At 15.9% G+C, this 25,190-nt stretch overlaps 4 protein-coding genes across 4 annotated transcripts, besides 25 other annotated features; 2 read left to right on the top strand and 2 right to left on the bottom strand. All coding sequences in view use genetic code 6, as the record gives it.

Annotated features, from left to right (window-relative positions):
* Nucleotides 1-610: 610 nt before the first annotated feature.
* Nucleotides 611-1,691, bottom strand: IMG5_054710 (hypothetical protein; the record flags this gene model as incomplete). The annotated part of the gene is made up of 6 exons (XM_004037319.1): nucleotides 611-907; nucleotides 959-1,137; nucleotides 1,215-1,298; nucleotides 1,351-1,418; nucleotides 1,482-1,582; nucleotides 1,639-1,691. 6 exons carry the CDS (start codon nucleotides 1,689-1,691, stop codon nucleotides 694-696), a joined length of 699 nt encoding a protein of 232 aa, XP_004037367.1. The 3' UTR covers nucleotides 611-693.
* Nucleotides 1,584-1,635: a microsatellite.
* A 1,515-nt stretch (nucleotides 1,692-3,206) lies between the features above and the next one.
* Nucleotides 3,207-3,317: a microsatellite.
* Nucleotides 3,236-3,332: a microsatellite.
* Nucleotides 3,333-3,612: 280 nt separating this feature from the next.
* On the top strand, nucleotides 3,613-5,364 carry IMG5_054720 (hypothetical protein; the record flags this gene model as incomplete). The annotated part of the gene is made up of 6 exons (XM_004037320.1): nucleotides 3,613-3,625; nucleotides 4,425-4,482; nucleotides 4,612-4,675; nucleotides 4,726-4,878; nucleotides 4,933-5,038; nucleotides 5,321-5,364. The coding sequence occupies 6 exons, from the start codon at nucleotides 3,613-3,615 to the stop codon at nucleotides 5,362-5,364; spliced, it is 438 nt and encodes a 145-aa protein (XP_004037368.1).
* Nucleotides 4,509-4,572: a microsatellite.
* A 1,172-nt stretch (nucleotides 5,365-6,536) lies between the features above and the next one.
* Nucleotides 6,537-6,577: a microsatellite.
* A 1,196-nt stretch (nucleotides 6,578-7,773) lies between these two features.
* Nucleotides 7,774-7,813: a microsatellite.
* A 1,033-nt stretch (nucleotides 7,814-8,846) lies between these two features.
* Nucleotides 8,847-8,939: a microsatellite.
* A 113-nt stretch (nucleotides 8,940-9,052) lies between these two features.
* IMG5_054730 (hypothetical protein) lies at nucleotides 9,053-10,079 on the top strand. Its single transcript, XM_004037321.1, has 7 exons — nucleotides 9,053-9,183; nucleotides 9,239-9,287; nucleotides 9,355-9,394; nucleotides 9,452-9,576; nucleotides 9,630-9,694; nucleotides 9,742-9,832; nucleotides 9,883-10,079. The coding sequence occupies exons 1-7, from the start codon at nucleotides 9,081-9,083 to the stop codon at nucleotides 10,025-10,027; spliced, it is 618 nt and encodes a 205-aa protein (XP_004037369.1). The 5' UTR covers nucleotides 9,053-9,080; the 3' UTR covers nucleotides 10,028-10,079.
* Nucleotides 9,401-9,443: a microsatellite.
* Nucleotides 9,841-9,880: a microsatellite.
* Nucleotides 10,080-12,324: 2,245 nt separating the features above from the next.
* Nucleotides 12,325-12,350: a microsatellite.
* Nucleotides 12,351-12,562: 212 nt separating this feature from the next.
* Nucleotides 12,563-12,666: a microsatellite.
* IMG5_054740 (hypothetical protein) lies at nucleotides 12,663-15,087 on the bottom strand (the record flags this gene model as incomplete). The annotated part of the gene is made up of 4 exons (XM_004037322.1): nucleotides 12,663-13,715; nucleotides 13,835-14,434; nucleotides 14,473-14,823; nucleotides 14,869-15,087. The coding sequence occupies 4 exons, from the start codon at nucleotides 15,085-15,087 to the stop codon at nucleotides 12,666-12,668; spliced, it is 2,220 nt and encodes a 739-aa protein (XP_004037370.1). The 3' UTR covers nucleotides 12,663-12,665.
* Nucleotides 13,717-13,825: a microsatellite.
* Nucleotides 13,747-13,828: a microsatellite.
* Nucleotides 14,132-14,162: a microsatellite.
* A 231-nt stretch (nucleotides 15,088-15,318) lies between the features above and the next one.
* Nucleotides 15,319-15,373: a microsatellite.
* A 1,562-nt stretch (nucleotides 15,374-16,935) lies between these two features.
* Nucleotides 16,936-16,987: a microsatellite.
* Nucleotides 16,947-17,009: a microsatellite.
* Nucleotides 16,962-17,009: a microsatellite.
* A 178-nt stretch (nucleotides 17,010-17,187) lies between these two features.
* Nucleotides 17,188-17,252: a microsatellite.
* A 949-nt stretch (nucleotides 17,253-18,201) lies between these two features.
* Nucleotides 18,202-18,239: a microsatellite.
* A 3,479-nt stretch (nucleotides 18,240-21,718) lies between these two features.
* Nucleotides 21,719-21,777: a microsatellite.
* A 223-nt stretch (nucleotides 21,778-22,000) lies between these two features.
* Nucleotides 22,001-22,047: a microsatellite.
* Nucleotides 22,048-23,356: 1,309 nt separating this feature from the next.
* Nucleotides 23,357-23,397: a microsatellite.
* Nucleotides 23,398-24,712: 1,315 nt separating this feature from the next.
* Nucleotides 24,713-24,759: a microsatellite.
* Nucleotides 24,714-24,777: a microsatellite.
* The last annotated feature ends 413 nt before the right edge of the window (nucleotides 24,778-25,190 follow it).

The following is a 25,190-nucleotide window of genomic DNA, read 5'->3' on the forward strand; positions in this document are numbered from 1 at the left end:
TTAGAAAATTATATAATGAATATGTATAATAAAAGATACTAAAATTATTATGTTTGACTAGTTTTTTGTTATTTATTTATTATTTTAATAAATTTTGTAACTTTATATAATTTTTATATTTATTATAATTATTTTTATTATTTTTTAAGATAATTAATAATATTTTTATTATTTTTAATCATATAAGTTTTTGATTTTTTTAATTTTTCCAAAAAATAATAAATTATAAATATTAGATAATATTTAAATACATGCTTTGCAAATTTTTATAAGAAAAATTTTTGATAATAACTATATTACTATTACTATTTTGAATTTCATTCATAAAAATATTGCATATAATAAATACATTTTCAAAATATATTTTTATTATAGTTATTTTTATTTTATTCATAATTAATTAAAATATATTTAATTTTTTTATAAATTTTTTTTTTTTTTTTTTAAATAATATAAAAATTTTAGAAAAATTTAATAATAATAAAGTATAAGTCTTAATATTTTCAAAATTTAATTTTTTTTATTATTATTATAATTATTTATTTTGTATATAATTTATAGATTAAATAAATAAAAGATTTTTTTTTTTTTTCTTTAGTTAATTTTTTTTGATAATATTTATTTTTATTTATTCTAAAATTTATTAAATATTATTTTAATTTATATATAAAATGATAATAAAAAATAAAAATATCAATGGGTAACACCTGAAATATTAGGATGAGCAAAAGGTCTTCTTTATTCCAAATAATCGTTTATATTTCCATCAGGTCCTCTTGAATCTTAAGCAGGTCTAGTTTATCCAGCTCTTGCTTATCTGAAAACTTGTAGCACAATTTCAGTCATTCTTTCAATAGATAATCTTTATCCATCTCTTAAATTTGATCTTTCAGTGTTAATTAAATTGCTTTTAATTTATATTTAACATTAAAAAAAAATATATATTATATAATAATACTCAAGATGATTTAAAATTTCTTATTCATATGTATTTTCTCCTTTTTAGATTTATTAATATTATTAGTTCTTCCATTCAAGATGCTCATTTCTTACTTAGTAAGTAAAAAGTTAATAAGGATGTTGATTATATGACATTAATTCAAAATCTCTATCATATTAATCGACAAATCTTCTTTCCTTATATTTAAAAAAAAAATATATATATAATTGTTCATTAATTTTCTTTTTATTAAAAAAAATAATATATTTATTACACCACCATGCTTAATCAAATCAGTTGGGGTTTAAGAATCATATGGAATATAAAAAAATGAACGTAAACCTAAAATAAATATTTCCTAATGCGATTTTTTTTTTTATTAAATAAATTATTTATTTTTATATTTATACTTCAAGTTATTTATCACCTAAGAAATATTATTTGCAATGTCTAGACATATTTCTGTAAGTTTGGTGCACTATTATTTTATTTGATATATATATATATATATTATTGTTTTTTTATTATATTTTTTATTTACTTCTTAAAAATGAATGATGGTCATATCTACATCTAATTGCTACAGTCATTTCTCCATCGGAAGGTCTGGGAGTATTAAAGTTTTTAGGATGCCAATTATTTCTTTATATATATATTATATTTATATATAAATATTTAATTTTTATATAATATATCACTTCCATCCACCTCTAGTCCAAAATATTGATTTATTTCTTATTTTGTATCCCATTAACTTAAATATTTTTTTTTTTTATTTTAATAATTTTATTTAAAATATATTTTTTTTTCCTTTTATATATATAAATCATTTTAAATATTTTCTTTATTAATACTTTTTTATAATTATATGTTTTTTATTTATATAAAAAAAATATAAAATACTATTTTAATATTTTTTTTGATCATTAATAGTTTACAATTTTCACACCATCTAAATTTAAATCATTTTTTAAAACATTTTATAAACAACTGATTCTATATTCATCAAATCTAACAACTATTTTTCTAATTCTTCGAGAAATCATTGTTTCAAAGCAGTTTCCATTAATACTTTAAGCTTCACTTATATTAATATGTGACAAAAACTCCATTTTTTACAAAATAAATTAAAATCCATCGTCATTAAACTAATCTCCTTGAAGCCTTTATTTATATTTATATATAAAAAATATATAATAATATAAATTTACCTTATTTTTTTAATTTATGAATACACTTCACTAATTAATTATAAAATATTATTGTTACACCATGCACCTAAAGATAAATATTAAATGCTGGGTAAGTTGTTAAAAATATGTCTAAAAATTAATTAATTAGGAACTAATTATTTATACCAATCATTAATAGTTTTAACATAAATATTTTATATTTTTAAATATTAAAGATTTGAGAATTTCGAAAGATTTTCTAATTTAGTTTCGTATATTTAATTTTTATCTTAAATATCTTTTGTTAAATATACATTTTTTACTTTTAATTTTTTTAATTTTTCAGGGTTAGATATTTATAGAATTTTATCAAAAAATATATATGAAACATGGTATATTTCCAATTCTTCTAATTTCATATTACTTTAAATTAACTTGTAAACGGCTGTGTCTGTAATGCTTTCATTTTTATTGTGGGAAGTAGAATTTTTAGATTTCAAAGCAATTCTTCTTAATTAAGGTAAAAAAGCTTAAAATTATAATAAAATATCATCAGAAATTTTACAGTAATATGGTAATATTATTTCCTATAGTAATTTTGATTTAAGAATTATTTTTTTTATAATTTTCTCATTTAAATAACTATAATAAGTAAAATCTAAAACTTCAAGTTTTTTGTATTCGAGATCGACTTCTTCTAATAGCTATTTTGGTCCTAAATGATTAAGTTTGCTTATATGCAAATGCTTTATGTTTTTAGCTTATTTTAGGAGTTATAATATTCTTTCAGGAGGAGTTTCAGCGTATTTAAATTCTAATTTTTTGATTTCATTAAGAACTCTGCAATTAAATTCTTTACTAACACATCTTAATTGAAGAAATTGCTTATGTTAAATGTATGAAAGTATAATAGAATATAAGTATTAGGGAAATGCTTATAAATATTTATTCAAATCTACTTCTTTTTATTTTTATAAAATAATCATATTATTATTTTTCAAAAGTTTTTTTCTTGAATAATTTATTATAAGTACTCTTCTTGTTATACTCGTTTTTATAATAAACTACTTCTATCAACTTTATACATATTAGTTTTATTATTATTATTTTACAATTCATGTTTTTATTATTTTGATTATTAATATTATTATTATTATTATTATTATTATAATTATTATTATTATTATTATTATTTTTATTATTATATTTATTCTTTTTATATAGGAATTGTTTGTTTTTAATATGTTTTTATTAAATCTTCTATTTTTATCATTAAAACTCTTAATGTTTCTTAAGTTGATTAAGACAGACATATATAAGCAATTTTTTGGTTTTTACTTATTGTCGATTATTTTGTTAAACTTTCATCTTCAGTTTCTTCTTATATTTCTATTGTTATTTTTCCTTCTTTAAGTAAAGCTTAATTAAATTTTCTTAATTGATAAAGTTTGAAAGAATATAATTATACACCTTATTAATTTTAAGGCTCTATTTAAATAAATGGATGTTTACTGTAATTTATTTCACCTTTATCGTATTATACATATAAATGTAAACGTCGGCTGATATTTTTTGTATTTTATACTGTTAACGGGACAAAATGTCCATTTCTCATTAAGTTTATTTAACAACAAACATTAAAAATACTTTTCATTTATAAATATTTATTTATTTATTATCAAATATAAAAAAAGCTCGAAATTTTTTATTAAATATATTGACTTTATCCGCTAAATATATATACTTATTTTTTTAAAAATATTAATTAAACTTCAATAAAAAGTATTTTTTTGATATTTTAGAAATAATAATTTGTTAAAAATTAAGAAAATTATATTAAAAATATAATGCTTATAAATTTAATTATATATATAATTATTATTTTATAAAAATTTTAATTTAGATTTTAATTTTTTTAAAAAATAAAAAGTATATTTTAAATTTAATTTTTTATTTTTAGATATAAATAAATAAATATATACATAGTTATATTTTTTATATTTATTATTAATTTAATTCTTTAGTTATTTTTGTTTATTTTAATAAAAAAAAATACTTAAATTAGATAAGAAATAACTCACAGAAATAATAAATAAAAAAATGTTAAAGTTAATAATTACAGTATTAATAATCGTTTTATTAGTTAATGCGACTTAAATCAAATAAACGGAAGTATTTGAATTAATATAAGGATATGTTTAAAATCCAAGTAATATTAAAACATAATTTAAATATATTTATTTTTATAATTTGAGTACACACAAAAGTTGAAAAAAAGTAAATTGATTATATAGATTTTAAAAATACTAAAGTTATTTTAAATTACGGTTAATATGAAACTTATCTTAATGATGAAGGATAATTTAAATTGTATTTTTTAAAAAAAATGAAATAAAATATATATATATATATATATATATATATATATATATATATATATATATATATATATATATATATTTATTTTTATATTTTTTAAATTTTATATTTTAATTATAGTTATAACATTCCGAAAGGCAAATATATATTAGAAGTAACTTCTAAAATATATTCATTTGAAAAAGTATTAAATTTAAAATTTGAAAATTTTATTTATGATTAAATAAAAAAAAGGCCATTATTTCTTATTTACCTAAAAAAAAAAATAACTCTGATTATGATATTTTTATATAAATTGTTGATCCAATCACATTAGATATATATTCAGATGTTAGAGATAATAATAAAATAATATTAAAACCAATTAATCGTATAGAGTATTTTGAAGTACATAATATATTTATAAATATAAATTAATTAATATATCTTTTTAAATTATAGAAAGTAGAACCTTTTAATATTTTAATGTTTTTCTTTAGTGGATAAGGTCTAATGATCACTATCATGGTTCTTTTCTACTTTTGTTCAAAGAATATGCCTAATATGGGTATTATTAAAATATTTTTAATTTATTTTTGTATATTTATTTGTATATAAAAAAAGACGAGTTGTAATAATAAGCAGCATAATAATATTAAAATCCATAAAGTTAAAATGCTTAATAAATAAGAAAATGAAATTGTTGTTTTATTTATTTGTTAAATATTTTTTTATTTTATTTTTAAAATAATATTTATTTAATTTTTAATTTGTTTTATTTCATTTTTAATTTAATAAATAATATTTTTAGAAATATATGTGTATATATATACTTTTTTTTTAAATAAAGATTTATTAATTTAATAATAAAAGAAATTTTACTCACCTTTCTGAAAACATGTTAGTTTTATTTTATTTTTTCTATATTAAATATATATATAAATACCTTAAATTTATTTAAATTTTTTTTATATATTAATTATAAATACTCCTTTTTATTGGGAATCATAAAATATAAAATGAAATATATTCCTTAATAATAACAATTCCTTGAGCCATAAGTATTTGTAAAAATACTTGATTATGAAGAAAGAATATTATCAAAAAAGTTTAGCTATGAAACTCTTCAAAAATTAATTGATTTATATGCTTAATGTGTAGAACATTATGATTAATAACATGATCCAATAAAAAATTATTTTTTAGAAAAAATTTAAATAACTTTATCTAGTTAACAAGCATTTAAAAGATTACTTTAAAAATAAAAAAATGATAATATTTCAAATTCGGAAAAAAATAGTTAAATAAAAAAAGATTAGAATAACTCAAATGATTATAAATTTAAAAATAGCGAATCTGATTATAGTGAAGAAAGTGAAGATATGAATACGTTAAATAATTCAGAAAATGAAGAAAAAAAATTAAATTTAAAAATAATTCGAAAATATATGGTGGTACTAATAAATAAGTATTTTTATTTAAAATAAATTTAATATATATATGTCCTTTTTAAAAAAATATACAAATAGAACAATAAATATAGTATCTTAAAAAAGAAAAAGAAAGATCAAAAAAAATTAGTATGTATCTTTAAATTTAGGAAGGAAAAAAATAAAAAATTGAAGATTTAAAATAAATAATTCATAACTTTTAATAAAATAATAATGAAAAAACTGAAACCTTGTATTAAAATTTAAAATTGCAGGTTAATGATGTATAATAAAGATTATAAAAAAGAAAAAGTAATTATATTATATTTTATTTAGATTTTAATTTAAAATATTTAAATTAGTATTAAAAAGTTAAAATTCTGAAATGAAAATAAATTTTTTATGTGAAAAAAACTAATGATTTATCAATTTATTTATATTGTTTTAATATATATATGTATTTTTTTTTTAATTTATTCAATAAATAAAATTGTTTTTATCAAATATAAAAAGCTAAAATAAATATTAATAATTTGCAATTATTTTTATTATCCAATTTTTTAGTAAAGTAATATTATATTTTGTTATTTTTAATATAAATTCAGTTATTAAAGCTATAATAATTTTTCATTGATAAAAATATATTTATTAAATTTAAAATATATATAATAGATTTATATAATTTTAATCTTTTACTATAAATAAAAATTAAATCAAATTAATTTAATATGCAAAATAATATATTTTTTTATAAAGAAATAACAAAAATCACTATTTATCATATGTATACATTTTTAATAATTAGATTTTATCTAAATCAATTAAAAACATAATTTTGTAACAATTAAACCTTTAAATTTAAAAGCATATAATATCATTTTTGTTTAAAAAAAATAAAAAAATAAAAATAAAATATATTTTTGTATTTCAAATATGCATAACAATTAATAAAATTAACAAATCTAAACTCTTAATAGAAAAGTAACAAAAATTGAATTTCTTTCGTAAGAAAATGAATAATTAAAATAATAAATTATAGATTTATAAAATATAATAAAATTAAATAAACAAGCATTATAATTAAGTTTTGATTAAAATTTAAAAATATAAACATGTTAAGAAAAAATACAAGCCGAGAACAATAAATAAAATATTTAAAATAATTCTTAGTTAACTATATAATTTTAAGAAAATAATTAAAAAGCCATTAATTTAGTTCTTAGTACTTTATATGAAGAAAATTAATTTTTACTTGAAATTAATCAAAGACTTACTGAAGAAAGAAACGTTGCTTTAGGGAAAGTATTTTATATATTTTAAATATTTTTTAATTGAAAATGTTTTATTTATTTTAAGGCTTTTGTAAATGAATAAATTTCTGAAGCATCTTAAATACATGAAAAATAACTTATTGAAGAATTAGAAGAAAGAAATAAACAATTATAATAAAAATTAAAAGATTAAGAATAAACTATTACTATTATTGAGAAAAAAAGACATGAATATGATATTTAAAATGGGATTGTTGTTAAATATAGAGATGTATTTTTTTTTATAAAATAAACAATTATTTTATTTTTATTTTTAAAAAGGTAATAAATATTAACGATTAAAGTTTAAGATTACACGAAGAAAGTGAAAAACTAAACTTAATAATACTTAAATAAAATAAATAGATTAAGGAATTAAAATAAAATTAAAATGATGTTATTCAAATTAATATGGTAAAAAGATTTTATATAATTCATTTAATAAAATAAAATAGTAATTAACATAACATTTAATTTATTTAAAATAAAAATATGAAAAAAATGCAAATTTAGAAACAACTAATTAATAGATTTGTTAGGAAAATATATTAAAAAGTAAGTAAAAAAACAAAAATTATTTTAAAAATAAAAATAAGTTTAAAATTAAATAATTAAATAATATCGAAACGATAGTGATAGTGATAATACAAGTTAACCTTCTATGGAGTAGTTCGATTTACCAAATAAAATTAACGTTTAATTAAATAAAAGCATAGATATTTAAATTCCTAAATTAGATTTAACAAAAGCTATTAAAATTTAATAAATTAATGCGAAACAATCAACTATTTAATAATTATAAAAATAATAAGGATTAAATATTGAAACTATGTTGCAATAATTAAATAAGTAAGTAATTTTTTTATTTTTTCTTAAAATATATAAATAATAGATTAGAATAAGATCTACTTTCTACAAAAAGGAATTTACAAAAAGAAATGTTTTCAAACAAAATCTTACAAACAGATAATAATAATTTGAAAAGAATAAATACAGAATTAGAATATAGAAATAAAATATTAATAGAATCATAAAATATGTATGAAAATAAATGGAAATAAATATATCCTTTATTAACGCATTATAGAGAAATTTACAAAGGACAATTAAGTTCGGAAAAACATAATACTAATTCTATTAGCAGTTTTAATATATGTTATAATACAAATGAAGCTTCTTACTAAAATACAACTTTTTAAAAGTTTAATAATAATAATGAATTTAATATTAGTGATAATTTTAATAAAAGTCTACGAAGAATGGTTAATTATTAATTTCATACTTTAGATAATTCCATTTTAAATTAGTTTAATCTTAATAACGATAAATAAATAAATAAAAATTTAATTCTTGATATAGCTAAGAGTATTTATAAAATTTTTAATAAATAGATTGTTTTTAAAAAGTAAATATTAAAAAAGTCTTTTAGTTTTGATAATTTAGATATAAAATGTTTTGATGATAATAAATTTGATTATGAAACTAAAAAAAATGTTTTATATATAAATACTATTTAAAATGATAATATTATTAACTTTACAGAATAGTCTTAAGATATTAAGAAATCTGAATTTAATTGAAATAATAATAAATAAACATTTTTGAGAATTTTTTTTATTAAATATGATATAGGTAAAATTTTTATATTTTTAAAAAAAAATATTTATAATTTTTATATTTATTTAAAAAAAAATATTTATTAATTTAATTTTTTTTTATAAAAAAAAATGAAATAAAAAATTTATTATTTAATTAAATATTTTTATTTATTAATTAAGGATATATATTATTTTTCTTAAACATTTTAAATATAAATAAAAAAAAATATTTATATATATATTTTAATTAATTATTAATAAAAAATTAAAAAATGTCAGTCCACGATAAAATGTAATCCGACTACATATGGATTAAAAACCATTCTTCTGCTGATTTAAATGCAAAAGCAAGAACTCACGGATATCATTATTTGCGTAAAATATTTACAAATAACATTTAAAAATTTATTAATTAATAAAAATTCAAAAGCTGGATCCATCCCAAATAAAACCGAAAGATATGAAATGATATGGAGAAGGTAATTTATTTTGATATAAAAATTATTATTTTTTAATAAATGCATTAAAATATAAAAATTTATAAAGTATGGGTAAAGCTCATGATTGGGAATTAGAAAAATTCAGAGTAAACTATTTAAAAATTTTCTATAAAAAAATATTTATATTAAAAAATAAAAAAAAGTTAGGAAAAAAACCAGTCGACAAAGGAAATAAAAGAAGATTCTTCAAAAATTTATTTAGATTTTGGAAAAATCCTGTTGGATATTTCTACTGGAAAACTTATAAAGCAAGAAAAGTAAATCCAGGGTAATATATATTTATAAAAATAAATAATTTATTTTTTTCTATAAAATGTTAAGTGCTATTGTAATTATGATGTTTATTGGTTTTACATTTAACTTTTTGAAATTGAAATTTATTTCAAGTAAATAAATAAAATATTGTAAAAAAAATTTAATATATTTTTTTTAGTGGGATACGCTTAAAAATAAGCCACTATGTTACAAAATGGATAAAACATTTAAGGAAGCGGTTAATCTCATTTCGGATATCATAATTAATTGTAGAATTATTTTTTTATTTTATTTATTAATTTTTTTATTTTTTTTATAGATGGGGTACTCCTGCTATTCCTATGTTCTAATTTATGTATTATGAACTTCCCGGAAATATGATTATTGTCAATCCTTGCAGAAACTAAGTCTTCAGAAAATACTTTGAAATGAGAAAGAAATTAGGATTACATTAAGATGAATGAGATTATTATCATTATTATTTTATTAGAACAAAAACAAATATTTTTTTTGTAGAAAAAAATAAAAAAAAATTAAGAAATATTTTTATTTTTTTTTCTTTATTAAATTTACAAAAGAAGGAAAAAATTATTTATTAAAAAAATAAAAAATATAATTTTTTTTTTTTTTTTTAATTAAAAATAAAAGTTAAAAATTTTATATAAAATTATTTAATTAGAAATTTAATAATAATTTTTAATATATTATATATGTATAATTAATAATAAAAATGATTATAATTATATTATATAAACAAAAAAATATAATTAATCATAAAAAATATATAATAAGATTATTTTAATAATTAAATGTTTTTACTTTTATTTGTAAAAGACCTTATTATTTTATATTTGTATTTTTTTTTTCATCTTTTTTTTAATTAACTATAACTATTTTATTTAAAGTTATTATTATTATTATTTAAAAAAGATGTAGGTCTATTAAAAAGTTTATTATCTGTAAAAAAGTTTTAGAATAACTTATCTTTTTCATTATTATTTTTTATTGTTTCCATATTTTTTTAATTAAAATATATTTATTATTATTATTATTACTTATCAACTTTAGATTTTTAATCCAACTTAATTTTTTGAATCAGATTTTCCGAAGAGTTAATATTATTATTGAAATTATATAATTGTAATTGTGTATTTTTACTTTATTTTTATTTAAAATTATTATTAAACAAATTTAATTTATTATTATAGTTTTAATTCAAATTCTAAGGTTTTAACCTGTCATATATATTAATAGGCTTATTCTTATATTTGTTTTATGAAAATTCTGCTTTTAAATATAATAATTATTTTTTATTTTTATTTTTTTAAATAAAAATAATACCAAAAAGTGTCTATTTTAATTCTAAATTACTTCTTACAAAAATATTTGACTTTAAAGAATTCGTATTTTAACCTATATTTTCTTATAAAAATAGATTATCAATTGAAAATGGTTTATTCTTTGAAATATTTCCGAATTGTTATAAATATTTGATACATTCTTATACTTTATTTTTTTCTATTACATTTATTATTAAATATATTTCTTCTCTTATTGGATTTTATAAATTATTTTTTTCTCTCATTAAAAAAATGCATGAAATTCCTAATGTAATTAATTCAAAATCATAAAATTTACTATCTTTTTTTTTATAAAATTAAAAATATAAAAATGTATAGTTTTCTTACCTTTTATTAATTGTTAAGCTAATTTAAAAATATTTTCTTCTACATTCTAAACTATATTAGATAATTATTGTTTATTCGGAGGAATTGGTATATTTTTTTTATAAGAATTTTAATTTTATTTATCTTCAGAGATAATTATTTCATCATTCTAATTAATTTCGTTTTTATTATTTTCTTTTTAAGAAGGAGTTAATTTTTAAGGGGAATTTTCAACTAATCAGTCGTCATTAAAAATAACTCCTTAAGAAAGAAAATATTCCAATAAATCATATAAAGTAAAACATTAGGTTTCAAAATTTAGACTATCTAAAATTTAAATTTCTGCTTTTCTTATATCGTCTCGTGTATATGAATATAAATTAGCATTTTTTTTTAAAGTGCTAATAAAAGGTATTTTAGAGTCTAATTCATTACTTTTTGCTGCAAGCATTAAACTTACAGATGAAAATAAATAAAGGTGTTACTCTATTTAAAAAAAAGTTATTTTTTTTTCATTTTAAGGTCTATTTTAAATCATTAACAGGTCCATATAATAAATACTTAAAAAAAAGACCTTTTAACTTAATTTTAATGATTTTGTAATTTCGTTCATAAAATTTATTATTTATTCTCTTTACTATTTTTTATTTATAAATTTATATGTATATGTTTTATTTTTTTTTAAATTACTTTTAAATATTTTTGATGTTCATTTAAATTGATATTAGTAAATTTGTTTTTTTATTAAATATTTTTCAAATAATGTTTTGGAGAAAACCTCGTTTTGTAATTCCATGATTAAGATTTTAGTCCATGTATTTTTCCATCCTGTTAATATTTTTAAAAACATATTTTAAATTTTTATTAAATAAAAATTAAAAACTTCATATAGTCTAATTCCGCAATTAATACAAAATTATTAGTTTTCATAAACTTTAGATTCTTTATGAGGACAATTAAATATTTAATCTTACATATCTTATTTTAATTAATTAATATCTGTGAATTATTATGTTCTATATTCTTATTTGTCACTTACAATTTATATTTAAGGTTTATTAAATTATAACTCTTTAATCATATATTTAATAATATTTTTTATTTTTTTTTTATTTTTTTTACAATTATTTATAATAATACATTAATATTTAAATGACAAAAATAATAATTTTAAAATATTCAAAAATATAATTTATAAATAAAAGAAAATATTTTGAATATATTGTTTTTTTGATTTTAAAAATAATTTTTTCAATTTAAACAAAATAATATATTTACTTATTATAAATATAAAGATTTAAAATTACTAATATTAAATAAAAAATTTATTAAATTTTTATAAAAAATAACAAAAAATACATGGAAACAAAAAATTTAAAAAAATATTTTTTTAAAAAATAGAAAAAAAAACATATAAATATAAAATATGAAAAAATCATAAAGTATTAGCCACTAAAGCAGTTCTATAATCTGAAAAATCTCCATTAAACTTTTTAATTCTTCCACTTTTAACATACCATATTTAATCGCAAACTGTAGAAATTAAATGTTAGTCATGCGAAACTATAAGTACACCTCCTTAATAATTATTTAAGGCAATAATAAGGGCATTAACTGCATCAATATCTAAATGATTTGTCGGTTCATCCAAAATTAAAATATGAGGATTTTAATATACAGCCAATGCAAAAGCAACCCTCGATTTTTGTCCTCCAGAAAGTAAATAATTGGGTCTAAGTGCCATATTTCCTGTGATACCAAAAGAACCTAAATGTTATCTATAAGCTTCCTAGGTAGAACCTACATAATCTCTTGAAATCTACTCCAAAGGGGAAAGTGTTAAATCTAATTAGTCCAAATGATGTTAAGTAAACATACTACATCTAAGTTTTCCACTCCTATATTAATTACCTTCAGTAAGTTACAAAGACCCGACCAATAATTTCAAAAGAGTAGATTTTCCTGCACCGTTAGCGCCTACAATAGCCACTCTAGAATCACAATCAACTGCAAAATTAATCCCTTTAAGTATTACTTAATCTTTAGAATACCCGAAAGCCCCGTCTTCAATCCTTAAAAGTGGAGGACGAAGTTTTTCAGGAGTAGGGAATATAAATACACATGAAGGGTCTTCTATAACATCTTCTATATTTTCCATTTTTCCAATTGCTTTTATTCTAGATTACACCAAAGATGCTCTTTTTGCGTTATATCTAAATTTATCAATAAATTCTTGCATATGGGCTACTTTGGCTTAATTAGCCTCGAATTTTTTCCTTTATAAAGAGTTTTTTTCATAACGAGTTTTTTCAAATTGGTCATAATTTCCTTTATAATAGATTAACTTTTACTCGAAAAAGTGGATAATGTCAGTACAAGTTACATTTAAGAACTCCCTAGCATGAGATACTACAACTATGGTCATATTACAGTTTATTATATAATCTTCTAACCACATAACAGCATCTAAATCAAGATGGTTAGTCTATAAATATAAATATAAAAATAAATAATGAATATATATATATAAATATATATATATATATATATATATATATATATATATATATATATATATATATATATATATATATATATTTTTACAGGTTCATCCAATAATAATACATCAGGTTAAACAAATAAAGCACGTGCTAAAGATACACGCATTCTCCAACCTCCAGATAATTAAGATGTTGCATTTCTCATCATTTGTTGTGAAAAGCCAAGCCCACCGAGTATCGCAGCTGCTTTAGATTCCGCCATATGAGCATCTATTTATTCGAGTCTTTCATATATTTGAGAAAGACGAGAAGCACTTTTTAGGTTGTCTTTTTCTTTTAGTAATTATTGTTCTTCATTTAAAAGAGATTCTCTTTCAATATCAGTTTCGAGTACCTATATTTTTTATTTTAATTTTTTTTTAATTTTTTTTACGTGTTGTAAAGGAGATTTATAAGAAGCTTTCGTCTCTTACTCAACTAATAGAATTTATAAATGTTTGGGCATTCCATCGAATTCACTTCTGGCAAGGGCGTTCATGAAACAGGTTTTTCCAATACCGTTTCGACCAATAAGTCCATATTTTCTTCCATAAGTTAATCTTAATTTGGCATCTTCTAATAGTGCTCTTCCTCCTATAATGACATTAACGTTATCTAATTATAAGTCTAATGTTTTTGCTTCTGAATTTCTATGATGTCTAACCTTTTTATATTTATTTAAAATATTTTTATTTTTTTTACTTAAACTGGAGGCAGTTTTTTTTCGGTTTCATTCATATCCTTTTGATACCTTTCGAATAATTATTTTTTCTTTTTTAAAGCTTCTTCTTCTCTTTTTAATAATTTCATTTTGAGTTCTTCGTGCGTTAATTCTTCATTTGTATTAGCACCTCCTTTAGTTCCTCTAAAAGCATCATCATAACCATGATTATGTAAATCGACTTCTTTTATAAGTTCTACCTAATTTAGGGTTACTGGAGCATCTAATTTTTCGGCTGTTAAATTAAATTTATTCTCTTTTTTTATTATTTGGCTTTACAGCAATATTTCATGTAATTCATTACATATTTTTAATGCTTATTATTTATTTACCTTTTTATATTTTTTAAATATTTATTAATTTTTAATATTTTTTACATAATTGCCATTATGGATAAAATCACCAATAAATTCATATAAATCTTAAGATGTTGTAGGACATTCTTCAATTATTATACCGGCTATATGCTCGTAAAAAAATTCTGGAAGATTTGATTATTTTAAAAATTTAGAAACTATTTATGTTGCTTCTTTTATATTTCCTTGATCTTATAAATTGACTTGACTTATTCTTATTAAATTTTCGTGTCGGGACATTGATTATTTCAATAAGTTTTATTTTAAAATATATATATATATATAAAATATTAAATTAATATGTTTTTTAATAGATATTTTTATTTTATTATTATTAATTTTGGATTATTTTTTAAAATGTTATTTATGTTTAATTTTTTGTTGATAAAGAATATAAATGATATGTTTGTGTTTAAAATCTTTTTAAAGACAAAAATAATAAAAAAAGTATAATTAGATATTATAATAAATTATATATATATATATATATATATATATATATATATATATATATATATATATATATTTATCTTTTTATTACAAATTAATATATTTATCTTTATACTTTTTACAATTTTTTCGTATTTTTTCTTTTATTTTATTATTTATTAAATATATTTATGAATTATATCAAAACAATATTAAATAGTAATAAATAATTATTATCATTATTTTTTTCAAATGATTATTTTAATCTAAATAATTATTATATTACTTAAATTATAAATAAAAATATTTCTTTTACTCAATCTTATTATAAAAAAAATAAAAATATATTTTTGTTTTTTTTTAACATTATATATCAAATTTCGTTAAAAATGAATTATATATAAAATATTATTTTTAATTAGTTTTAAATTATATATATATATACTTTCTGTATATAAATTTTATATTTCTTTTATATTTTATCTTTATTTTTTTCTGAATAAAATTAGTTTAATCTAAAAAATATTTATAAAAATATAGATATAACTATATTATTTATAGGATTAATAAATTTTAAACATAAAAAAATAATATTTTTATATGGGGTAAGATCATTCCTATATTTGTCAAAAAAAAGAAGATAAAGAAACAGTTTGTTAATAAGAATAAATAGATTATTAATTAAATTATATTGAAATAAAATAATATATATAACGAAGTATTTTAAACAAAAACAAGCCAATTAGAAACCATTAATTAATTAAACTATAAAAAGTAATTTGTGATGATAATTTTATATAATATTAAAATATTGATTTTACTTCTCCTTAAGCAAATTAAATAAATAAAAAAAAATTATCTTTTTATACTCCTATTAAAGAAGTAGGGTAGTTTTCTACTTTAAAAAAAACACATTCGTTTTTACATCATTAAGGATTAAATAGTTAAGATTTACAAAAATAATTAGATTCCCAATAAAAAAGTTCTTAAGAAACCGAAGGAACTCCTATTCATGTTTATGAAGTATATTAAAATGGTTGTATATATTCAGGATATTAATTGTAATAATAAAAAAATGGATAAGGGGAATACGTTTTTACAGATAAAACCGTTTACAAAGGTAATTGGGTTAAAAATAAAATGAATGGAAAAGGGTTAATTATTATATATTTTAATTATATTAACATTATTTACTTTAGTAAATTGTTTTATCCTGATATGTAAGTTATGTATGAAGGATATTTTTTAGATAATTTTTTTGATGGATAAGGTACTCTTCATAATTGCTATGTTGATAATAGTTTGAGTGCAGATGATAATATTTATTATTATAATTTTGATAATATTAATAATAAATGGATTAAATATGAAGGAGAGTTTAGTTAAGGGATGAAATGTGGGAAAGGAAGATTTTATATATCTAATGGAGATTTTGTTTATGCAGAATTTTTTAATGATTAAATTAGTGGAGAAGGTATAATTTATAAATAAAACTGTAATTTAATAAAAGGAATTTGGCATAAAAATAAATTAATTAAATTGGTTTATTGAATAAATCATTTAAACAAAAAAATATCAAAAATATGTGTAAAAATATTAATAATATAAATTATATATTTCAATATTATATAATAAATAAAAAATGATAATTATGATAATTAATTATATTTTTTTTTTTAATAATAATTATTTTTATAATTGTATTTTTTTTAATTAGTATTATTATTTTAATTTAATTTCTATAAAATAAAATAACATAATGCTATCTTTTTTTCTATATTTAAATAGTTTTATATTAATTATTATTGGAAAATTAACAGTATTTTATCATTTTTCATTACAATTAGTTAATTAGATAAATTACAAAAAATATACATGATAATGTATTTTTAATAAATAAAAATTAAAATACTTTTTTTATAAAAAAATATTTTTTATAATCTTTTTTTATTAAAAATAAAATATGTTTAGTAATCGCAATTAATATTCTTATATTTATTTTTTTCTAAAATTTTTCAAATTGCATTTGTTTTCATAAAGTCAGTCGAATGCATTCCACAATATTTGGTGCAGTTACAAGCTTTTAATATTTTCAAAGTCTAATTGTGCAAGTTATATTATTGCTTTTATTTAATATTCGTCTTTGATTTCTTTTTTGTAAATATTTCTATAGAGCTTCAATTATATAAAAAATAGTTTTTAATTAATTAAGAAATAATTTGGGGGGTTTTATACTATTACAAAATTGTTAGCTGTTAATATAGACTTTAATTGTTTCGGTGAAGGCTTTGTATTATTGAATGTGAAAAGGCATTCCTTTTTAATTTATAGTACATACTTTTTTGTACCTATTTATTTATATCTATGGAATAGGCATATATATTTTCAGAACCAAAGGTTAGAAAAAAATAAAATAAAATAGAAAGTATTAATTATAATTATAAAAAAGTTGAAAGCCATAAAAATACCCCTTTTATAATCTTATTATATATAATATATTTAAATTATACTTATTTTTTGTTTGATTGTATTTTTCTAATTATTTTTGTATACTAAAAAATTATGATTGATTGTACTTTTTTATAAAAGTTATTTTTTTATTAATTATTAAATATTACAAATATTAATATTTTTTATTTAAAGAAATAAAAAGTATATTAATAAATAAAATAAAAATTTATTATTAAAAAATATGCAAATTAATATTTATTATTTTGAAAAAATTTCTCTAGTCAATATTCTATTAAAACAAAATCCCTTTCTTAAAATAAAATAAAAAAATCCATATCTTATAATAGGATGAACAAAAAAATCATGTGTAGTGTATACTCTACTATTAAAAAAGTTTTTTGATCAGTGAAAATGCAGGTTTATCAATTTAATTAGAAAAATCTAAAATGTTTTTTGGAAAAAGAAAAGCTAAAGAAAAAAAGTATTTATAATCAAAAAAATTTTTTAATCAACAAATTCTTTTTATAAAAAAGCTAATTGGATTTTTGTAAAAATACTAATAATTTCTTCTAAAAAAAAATTAAATGAAAAAAAATAAAATACAATATTAAAAAAACAAAATTCGAATAATTTTCAAAGTAATATTTTTTTTTTTTTATATAAATTAAATGCAGAAATAATAACCTATATAATTAATTAATAATTTGTTGCAAAAATGGGAAATAGATATTATTTAATTTTTTTGTTTTGCATAATATTTTTTCAGAAAAAAAAAAAGAGTTAAAAATAGAAAAAATACTAGTAAATAAAAATCTAATAAATATGACATTATTTTTTTCGAATCTAAAAGTAAAATAATTAGATGTAATTAATAGAAAATTAATAATCCCATTTATGATTTTTCTGAGGAAGAGTTTAATATTTTTGCCTAAATCTTACTATTCTATTTTAATTTAAAGCCATATGTCTGATTTAAATATTTATAAAATAAATTTATTATTAAAAAAGGAAAATTGTTCTTTTAGCAAAATTCCTTTTAAAATTTATAAAATATATCAAAATATTTATAAAGACCATTAAAAACCAAAATAATTTACTATAATTGCTATTAAATATTGAATTTGTGATGAAAAACTATTTTAAAAGTAATTAAATAATAACCGAAGTCAAATATAGGTTAACTTGAGTATAATATGTGCATAAAACTTCTGTAAATAAATTTTATTTATGCGATAAAATGAAAATTAAATAGATTTTAATTAATTATGCGTTTTTAAAAATTAAAAATTCAATAGTTATCTTTTATTTATTTAAATAAAAATAATAAAAAATGTATATTTTATTTAATTAAAAAAAAATAATTGAAATTTATTTAAATATATTAATAAATTTGAAAAAAAAATATTATATAATGTAAAATATACTATTTTATAAATTTATTTCATATTTATTGATTATTATTTTCAATAAATTCGTCATCTTTTTATTTTATTTGGAATAAAATAGGATTCATATTGTATTGGTTTAATATATTAGTAATTAATCTATATGTCTTTTTAAGTTTATATAAAGTATTTGTCCTTTTTAAGTATTAAATTTTCTTTTTTTAATACATAAAAATTATTTTTAATTTACAATAATAAAATATTACATTTATATTCTTTTAATTAATTAATATTTTTAAGACTGAATGAATTTTAAAAAAATAAATTTCTAAATGTCCTATAATATTCATTAGTTTATTTTATTATTATCTTATTTCTTAATATTATTTATTTTATATTTAGTAGCTATCTCTTTTTTTCCATGTACTATTATTATATTTTTTATTTGTGCTATTACCATTATATTTACTTTCTAGTTTTTTAATAGGATATTATAAAATTTAATTTTTTATAGTTTAACTATTAATGATTTTAAAAGGAGATTTATCGCAAATTTTTATAGATTAAATTAATTATTATTAACATTATAGGTACTTGTTTAACAGTTATAGAGTATTGATACACTCATTATAATTTTAAATAACAGGATAAACAGTAAATATAAGATTAATATTTTTGTAGTTTTACAAATTATAATCGGAATTTGTATCTTTATTTATTAATAATAATTCTTTAATGGATTATTAGAAAGTTTATCCAAAACAGAAATGTTTTACTTTACTAGAAGATAATAATTTGAATAATATTTCTTTTTTTTCTCCTATAAATATTTTCGCACTAAAATCTCTCACTTTAATCCCTTTATTTTAATTATTTTAATATTGTTTTTATTAATTTATTTATTCATTAAATATTTTAATTATATCAAATGCATTTTATTATTATAATACCAAATCAATTATTTAATAATCTACATTTATTGTATTTTATATTGAACTATTATCATTCAACTAAGTTCTTTCTTAATACAATAATTCTACTTTCTTAACGACTTTTTATAATGAGTTTTCTATAATAAGTTAGATGAATTTTTAAAGTATTTATTCAAAAAGAATTTTTTTATTAGTTTTCTTTTATCCATAAATAATACATAGTATATTATTTTATAAAAAATTATTTTTAAATATCTATTTATTTTTATTTAAATTAAAAAATATAAATTAATTTTTTTTTATAAAAAATACAATGTCAAATGTGTCTTGCATTTCCTATATATTATTGATTATATTATTTATACTAAATTTATCGACTCCAACGCTTTTATAAAATCCATATTTAGATTATCTTATTAGTTAAACAGCTCTTTTTTCAAAATAAATAATATTTAATACTTATAATGTATATTTATTTACTTTTATTGAATTTCAAAATATGGAGCTACATGTTTTTTTGATATTTTTGAATACAAATGTGTTTATAATTTTGTTGTTTAAGTATTTTATTTATTATTATTGTTTTATTTTTCTAGCTTAGTTTACTATTATATTATTTCTTGAATTTGTGAATTTTCAAGTTCCTATAATTACGGACAAATGTCATTTTATTCTGAAAATTCTTATTTTTATTCTAAAACATTATTATCATGAAATTTAGATTTATTCTATAAATATCTTTCTTATTAGAAAAAGCTTATTATCTCTTCATTCTTTTCTTTTAATTAATTTAAACACTCAATTTCTTAATTTTTATCATTAATTTAATTTACATAATTTGAAATTTTATTTTTCATTTAATCTATTTATATATTTAATGACTCTGTTGTTTCTTACTATATATTTACTTTTAATTATTAGTCATCAAATTATGTTTTTTATTATTTTTTTAAGATTATTATTTCTTAATCTAATTCTTAACTTTCATTAAATAATTATTTTTAAAAAATAGAATAGTAATATATAATGATACTTTTTTCTTTCATTTTATTTATGAAAAATTAACTAGCTAAAAATAAAAATAATAAAAATTATATATTTATTATTAAATAAATACTTTTAGATAATTTTATTTAAATTAATTTATTCTTAAACTTGATTTTATAAATTTTATATATCTAAATTAAGCTTTTAAATAATTTCATTATTTTAATCTTTTATTTAATTGATTTACTTTTATTTTTCTTTTTCTTTTTCTAGTTATTTCTTTAAAATATTATTTTAATTTTCAAATAAATCTAATTAATTTTATTTTTTTTCTAATTAAATATTTTAATCCATAATTTATTTCTATAAATTAACTTATTACTATTTTAAAATATTATTTTCGTCGATCAATTTTTAATTTTCGTATTTTAAAATTTAAACTTCTGAATCATTATATTAATTTTAATTTTTACTTTATATTACAGCATTTACAATATTATAGAATTTATATTATTTATTTTTTAAGGCATCTTGTTACATAGAATTATTTCTTTCTACTTATAATTAGATTTCTTAACTTTTTTTAATCAAAATATCAATATTTTATTAAATTTTATTTGCTTTAGATTATTTATCAATATTTTAATTTTATTATTTTTTTAATATTTCCTTTTCTTTTTTTAAAAATTCATTTCTTATTTTATAGTTTTCATTTTCTTATTTTAGATTTTCATTTTATTATTTTAATAATACTATTTCTTAAACAAAGTTATTTGGTTAATTATCATTTTATTTTTATTAATTTTTTTAAGTTATATTTTCAAGAGTCTATTAATTTTCATAATCTGTTTTTTTTCTAGTTGTAAATTTAATAATTCTTTATGATTTTAATCTTTTTAAATAATAATAAGTTAATTATTTTATTCATTTCCTTATTTTAAATTTATATTTTATGTAATTAAAATTTCTTTTTCTTATTTAAAATCTTTATTTTCCTATTTCAAATCTTTATTTTCTTCATCAAATTAGTTTATTAATGACTAAATACCATTATTTTCTTTTTGTAAAACTTAGCTTTATTAATTTTATATATACGCTTTTTATTCATTATTATTGATTTATTTTTAAATTTATATTTGTGTTGTTTTTTATTCATTGTTAATTTAATTTAAAATCAAATTTTAGATTTCTAAATTTTAGTTTTATTTTGTATTTTATTTAAACTTTCTTTAGAATCATTTTCTTTATTAATATTTTTTAAATTATTTTCTTAATCAACTTAAGCTTATTTTAATGTATTTTCCTTTAGCAATTTTTCGATATTTTACTAAAGTTCAAATAATTCTTATTAATTTTCTGATTTTTTCTAATTATTAGGTGTTTCTATAATTTTTTAATGAAATTATTTTTTTTTTTTTTTTTAATTTACAATTCTTAAATATTTATTTAATATAATTCTATTTATTATAAATATTCTTTATTTTTTTAATTTTTAATATCAATTTGTTATTATTAATTTTAAATTTCTTTTTATAATTATTCAATTTTTAAATCCATGTTCTTGATTTTAATTTCAGTTCTTTTAATGAACTTAAAAAATTAAATTAAAATTATTTTATTTACTTAATATTTTTTTATATTTGTTCATTTTATAATTAAAATTTTTTAATATATTCTTCGATTTCAAACTCTTTTTAGTATAAACTTTAAATGTTATATTTATATATAAAAATTATTTTATTTATTTACTTATTTTAAAGTCTTTTTACTTAATTTTCAAGTTATTCAATATTGTCTAATAATTTTAATTCTTTTTTATAATTTTCTTAATCACAATATTTATATTTATTAATTTAAACATTTAAATCTTATATATTATAATTTTAATTATTAATCTGTTTATTTCTAATAATAGATTAATAATAAAATAAAATATATTATTTTACTATTAATCTATTTTTTCATATAATTTATTAATTGATAAATTTTATTCAAAAATTCTAGATATAAAATGTAAATTATTATATTTAATATTTATTCTATTTACTTTTATTTTGATTTTTCTAATAAGCTTTCTAATTTTTAGATTTATTATGTTTCCTTTTTCTTTTTAATTTTTAAAATTTTATATATAACAAAAAAACCTATATATGCTTTATTTGCTCATCTTTTTACTTAAATTATTCTTCTTATCTATTTTAGTATATATTTTTATTTTATTATATATAAATTTACATTTTGATTTATTCATTTAATTATTAATTTAATTAACTCTATTAAATTTTATTATCTATCAATATAGGTAACTTTTAGTTTATTTGATATTTATAAAATAAATATATTTTTATAAATAAACTTATTATTATTTTTAGGTATTATCACATAATAATTAAAAATATTTAATTTTTGTATCTTTTTATGTTAATTCTTATTCTAATTATTGTATTTAAAGATTTTTAGATTTAACATCTTTTTCCAATATAACTTATATTTCCTAGTAATCGTTTTAAAATCTAAAAAGAAATTAAAAATATAATTATAATTTAAGCCTTTTTACTTTTCTTATTTTTGTTTATAATCTTATAACTATCTTATTTCATTTTCATAATTAATAATAATTTATTTTAAATATTCAACTTATTCATTCTATGACATTTTTTATATTTGTTATTAATTTTTATTTTTATAAATGAATATTTTTTATGGACAAAATTTAAGGTAAATTAATATTATAATTTTTAATATATAAAATAATATAATTTTATTCCAAAAATTATATATTTTTATAATATTTATTTTTAATATAAATTAATTTTTTTCTGTTTTGTTTTTGAAAAAAAAAAATATGTAACATATAAAAAATTAAAGAACAATTTTTTTTAATATATATAAATTTTGATAAAAAATAAATAATCATTATCTTTCTAATTTTTCTTATTAAAATTATTTATCATTATTCATCATAACTTATCTATTTTTTTAGCTATTTAATTCTTCTAACTGTAAAATTTGTAATTATAATTCTTTAATTTTAAATTAAGCAGCAATTCCTTAGTCTGCTTTAACTTTCCATTTTTATATTTCTTGATTTTTACCATAAATTTTTTCATGAAAATCTCTTGTTTTTTTTTCATTTTCTTCAATTTTAGAAACTAAATCTGATTATTTCTTATATTATTGTTCGATTTCGTCCTCAAGTTAATTCATTTAATTTGACTTTTTCACTATTTTTTAATATTTAAATATTTTTTTTATTTTATATTCATTTTACAAAAATCATCACGAAGAGAATTATAATTAGTTTACCATTATAAAGATTCATTATGCTTATAATTTGCTACTGATTCTTATTTTAAATTTTCCTCTAATAAAAGTTAAATTTTTTCTTCTAATCTTGCTAATCTTCCATTTTATTATCTTAAAGATTCCTATTTTCTATATTTCTGCCTTTTATTAATTCATCTTTTAAATCAGTTGCAGAAGGGTATTAATATGATTCCATTACTACTGGACCTACCTAAACACCTTAAGGACATGACATAACTTAAGGTTAACTTTAAATAAAAACAGATGGTTAATTATTTTAAAAGAATATTGGTTATGTTGACTATATTGGCTATTACATTTTATTTATTATTATATAAAGATTATATTTAATTTTTTTAAATAATATTTTAAAAAATATATATTTATATATATATTAATATATATATATATATATATTTATAATTTCATTTTTTATATATAAAAATAAATTTAATTAAAATTGTATATGTAATAATACATATACAAAAAATTTAATCCAATAAATTATCATTATTTTTAATATAAAAAAACAAATCAAAATATATACTTCTCTAAAATATTAAAATAATAATATAATATATACTCGATAAAACCCATAAAAATGCAATCATCACTTCAAGACAATATAAATATATATTGTTAAAAAAAAAAATGCAAATAATGACATCCTATAGAGATTCTACCTAACATATCGAAATTATAGAAAAATTTATTTTATAATATATATATCTAATATAAATAGGAATAATTCAATGAATGAATTAATAAAAATATAAATGAATTTATATAAGGAAAAACAAATAATAACCTGCATGCTTATAGACTCTTAAAATAGAGAAGTAAGCAAATAAAA

This window comes from Ichthyophthirius multifiliis (genome assembly GCF_000220395.1).
Source record: "Ichthyophthirius multifiliis unplaced genomic scaffold scaff_1120509250188, whole genome shotgun sequence".
Taxonomy (NCBI): domain Eukaryota; phylum Ciliophora; class Oligohymenophorea; order Hymenostomatida; genus Ichthyophthirius; species Ichthyophthirius multifiliis.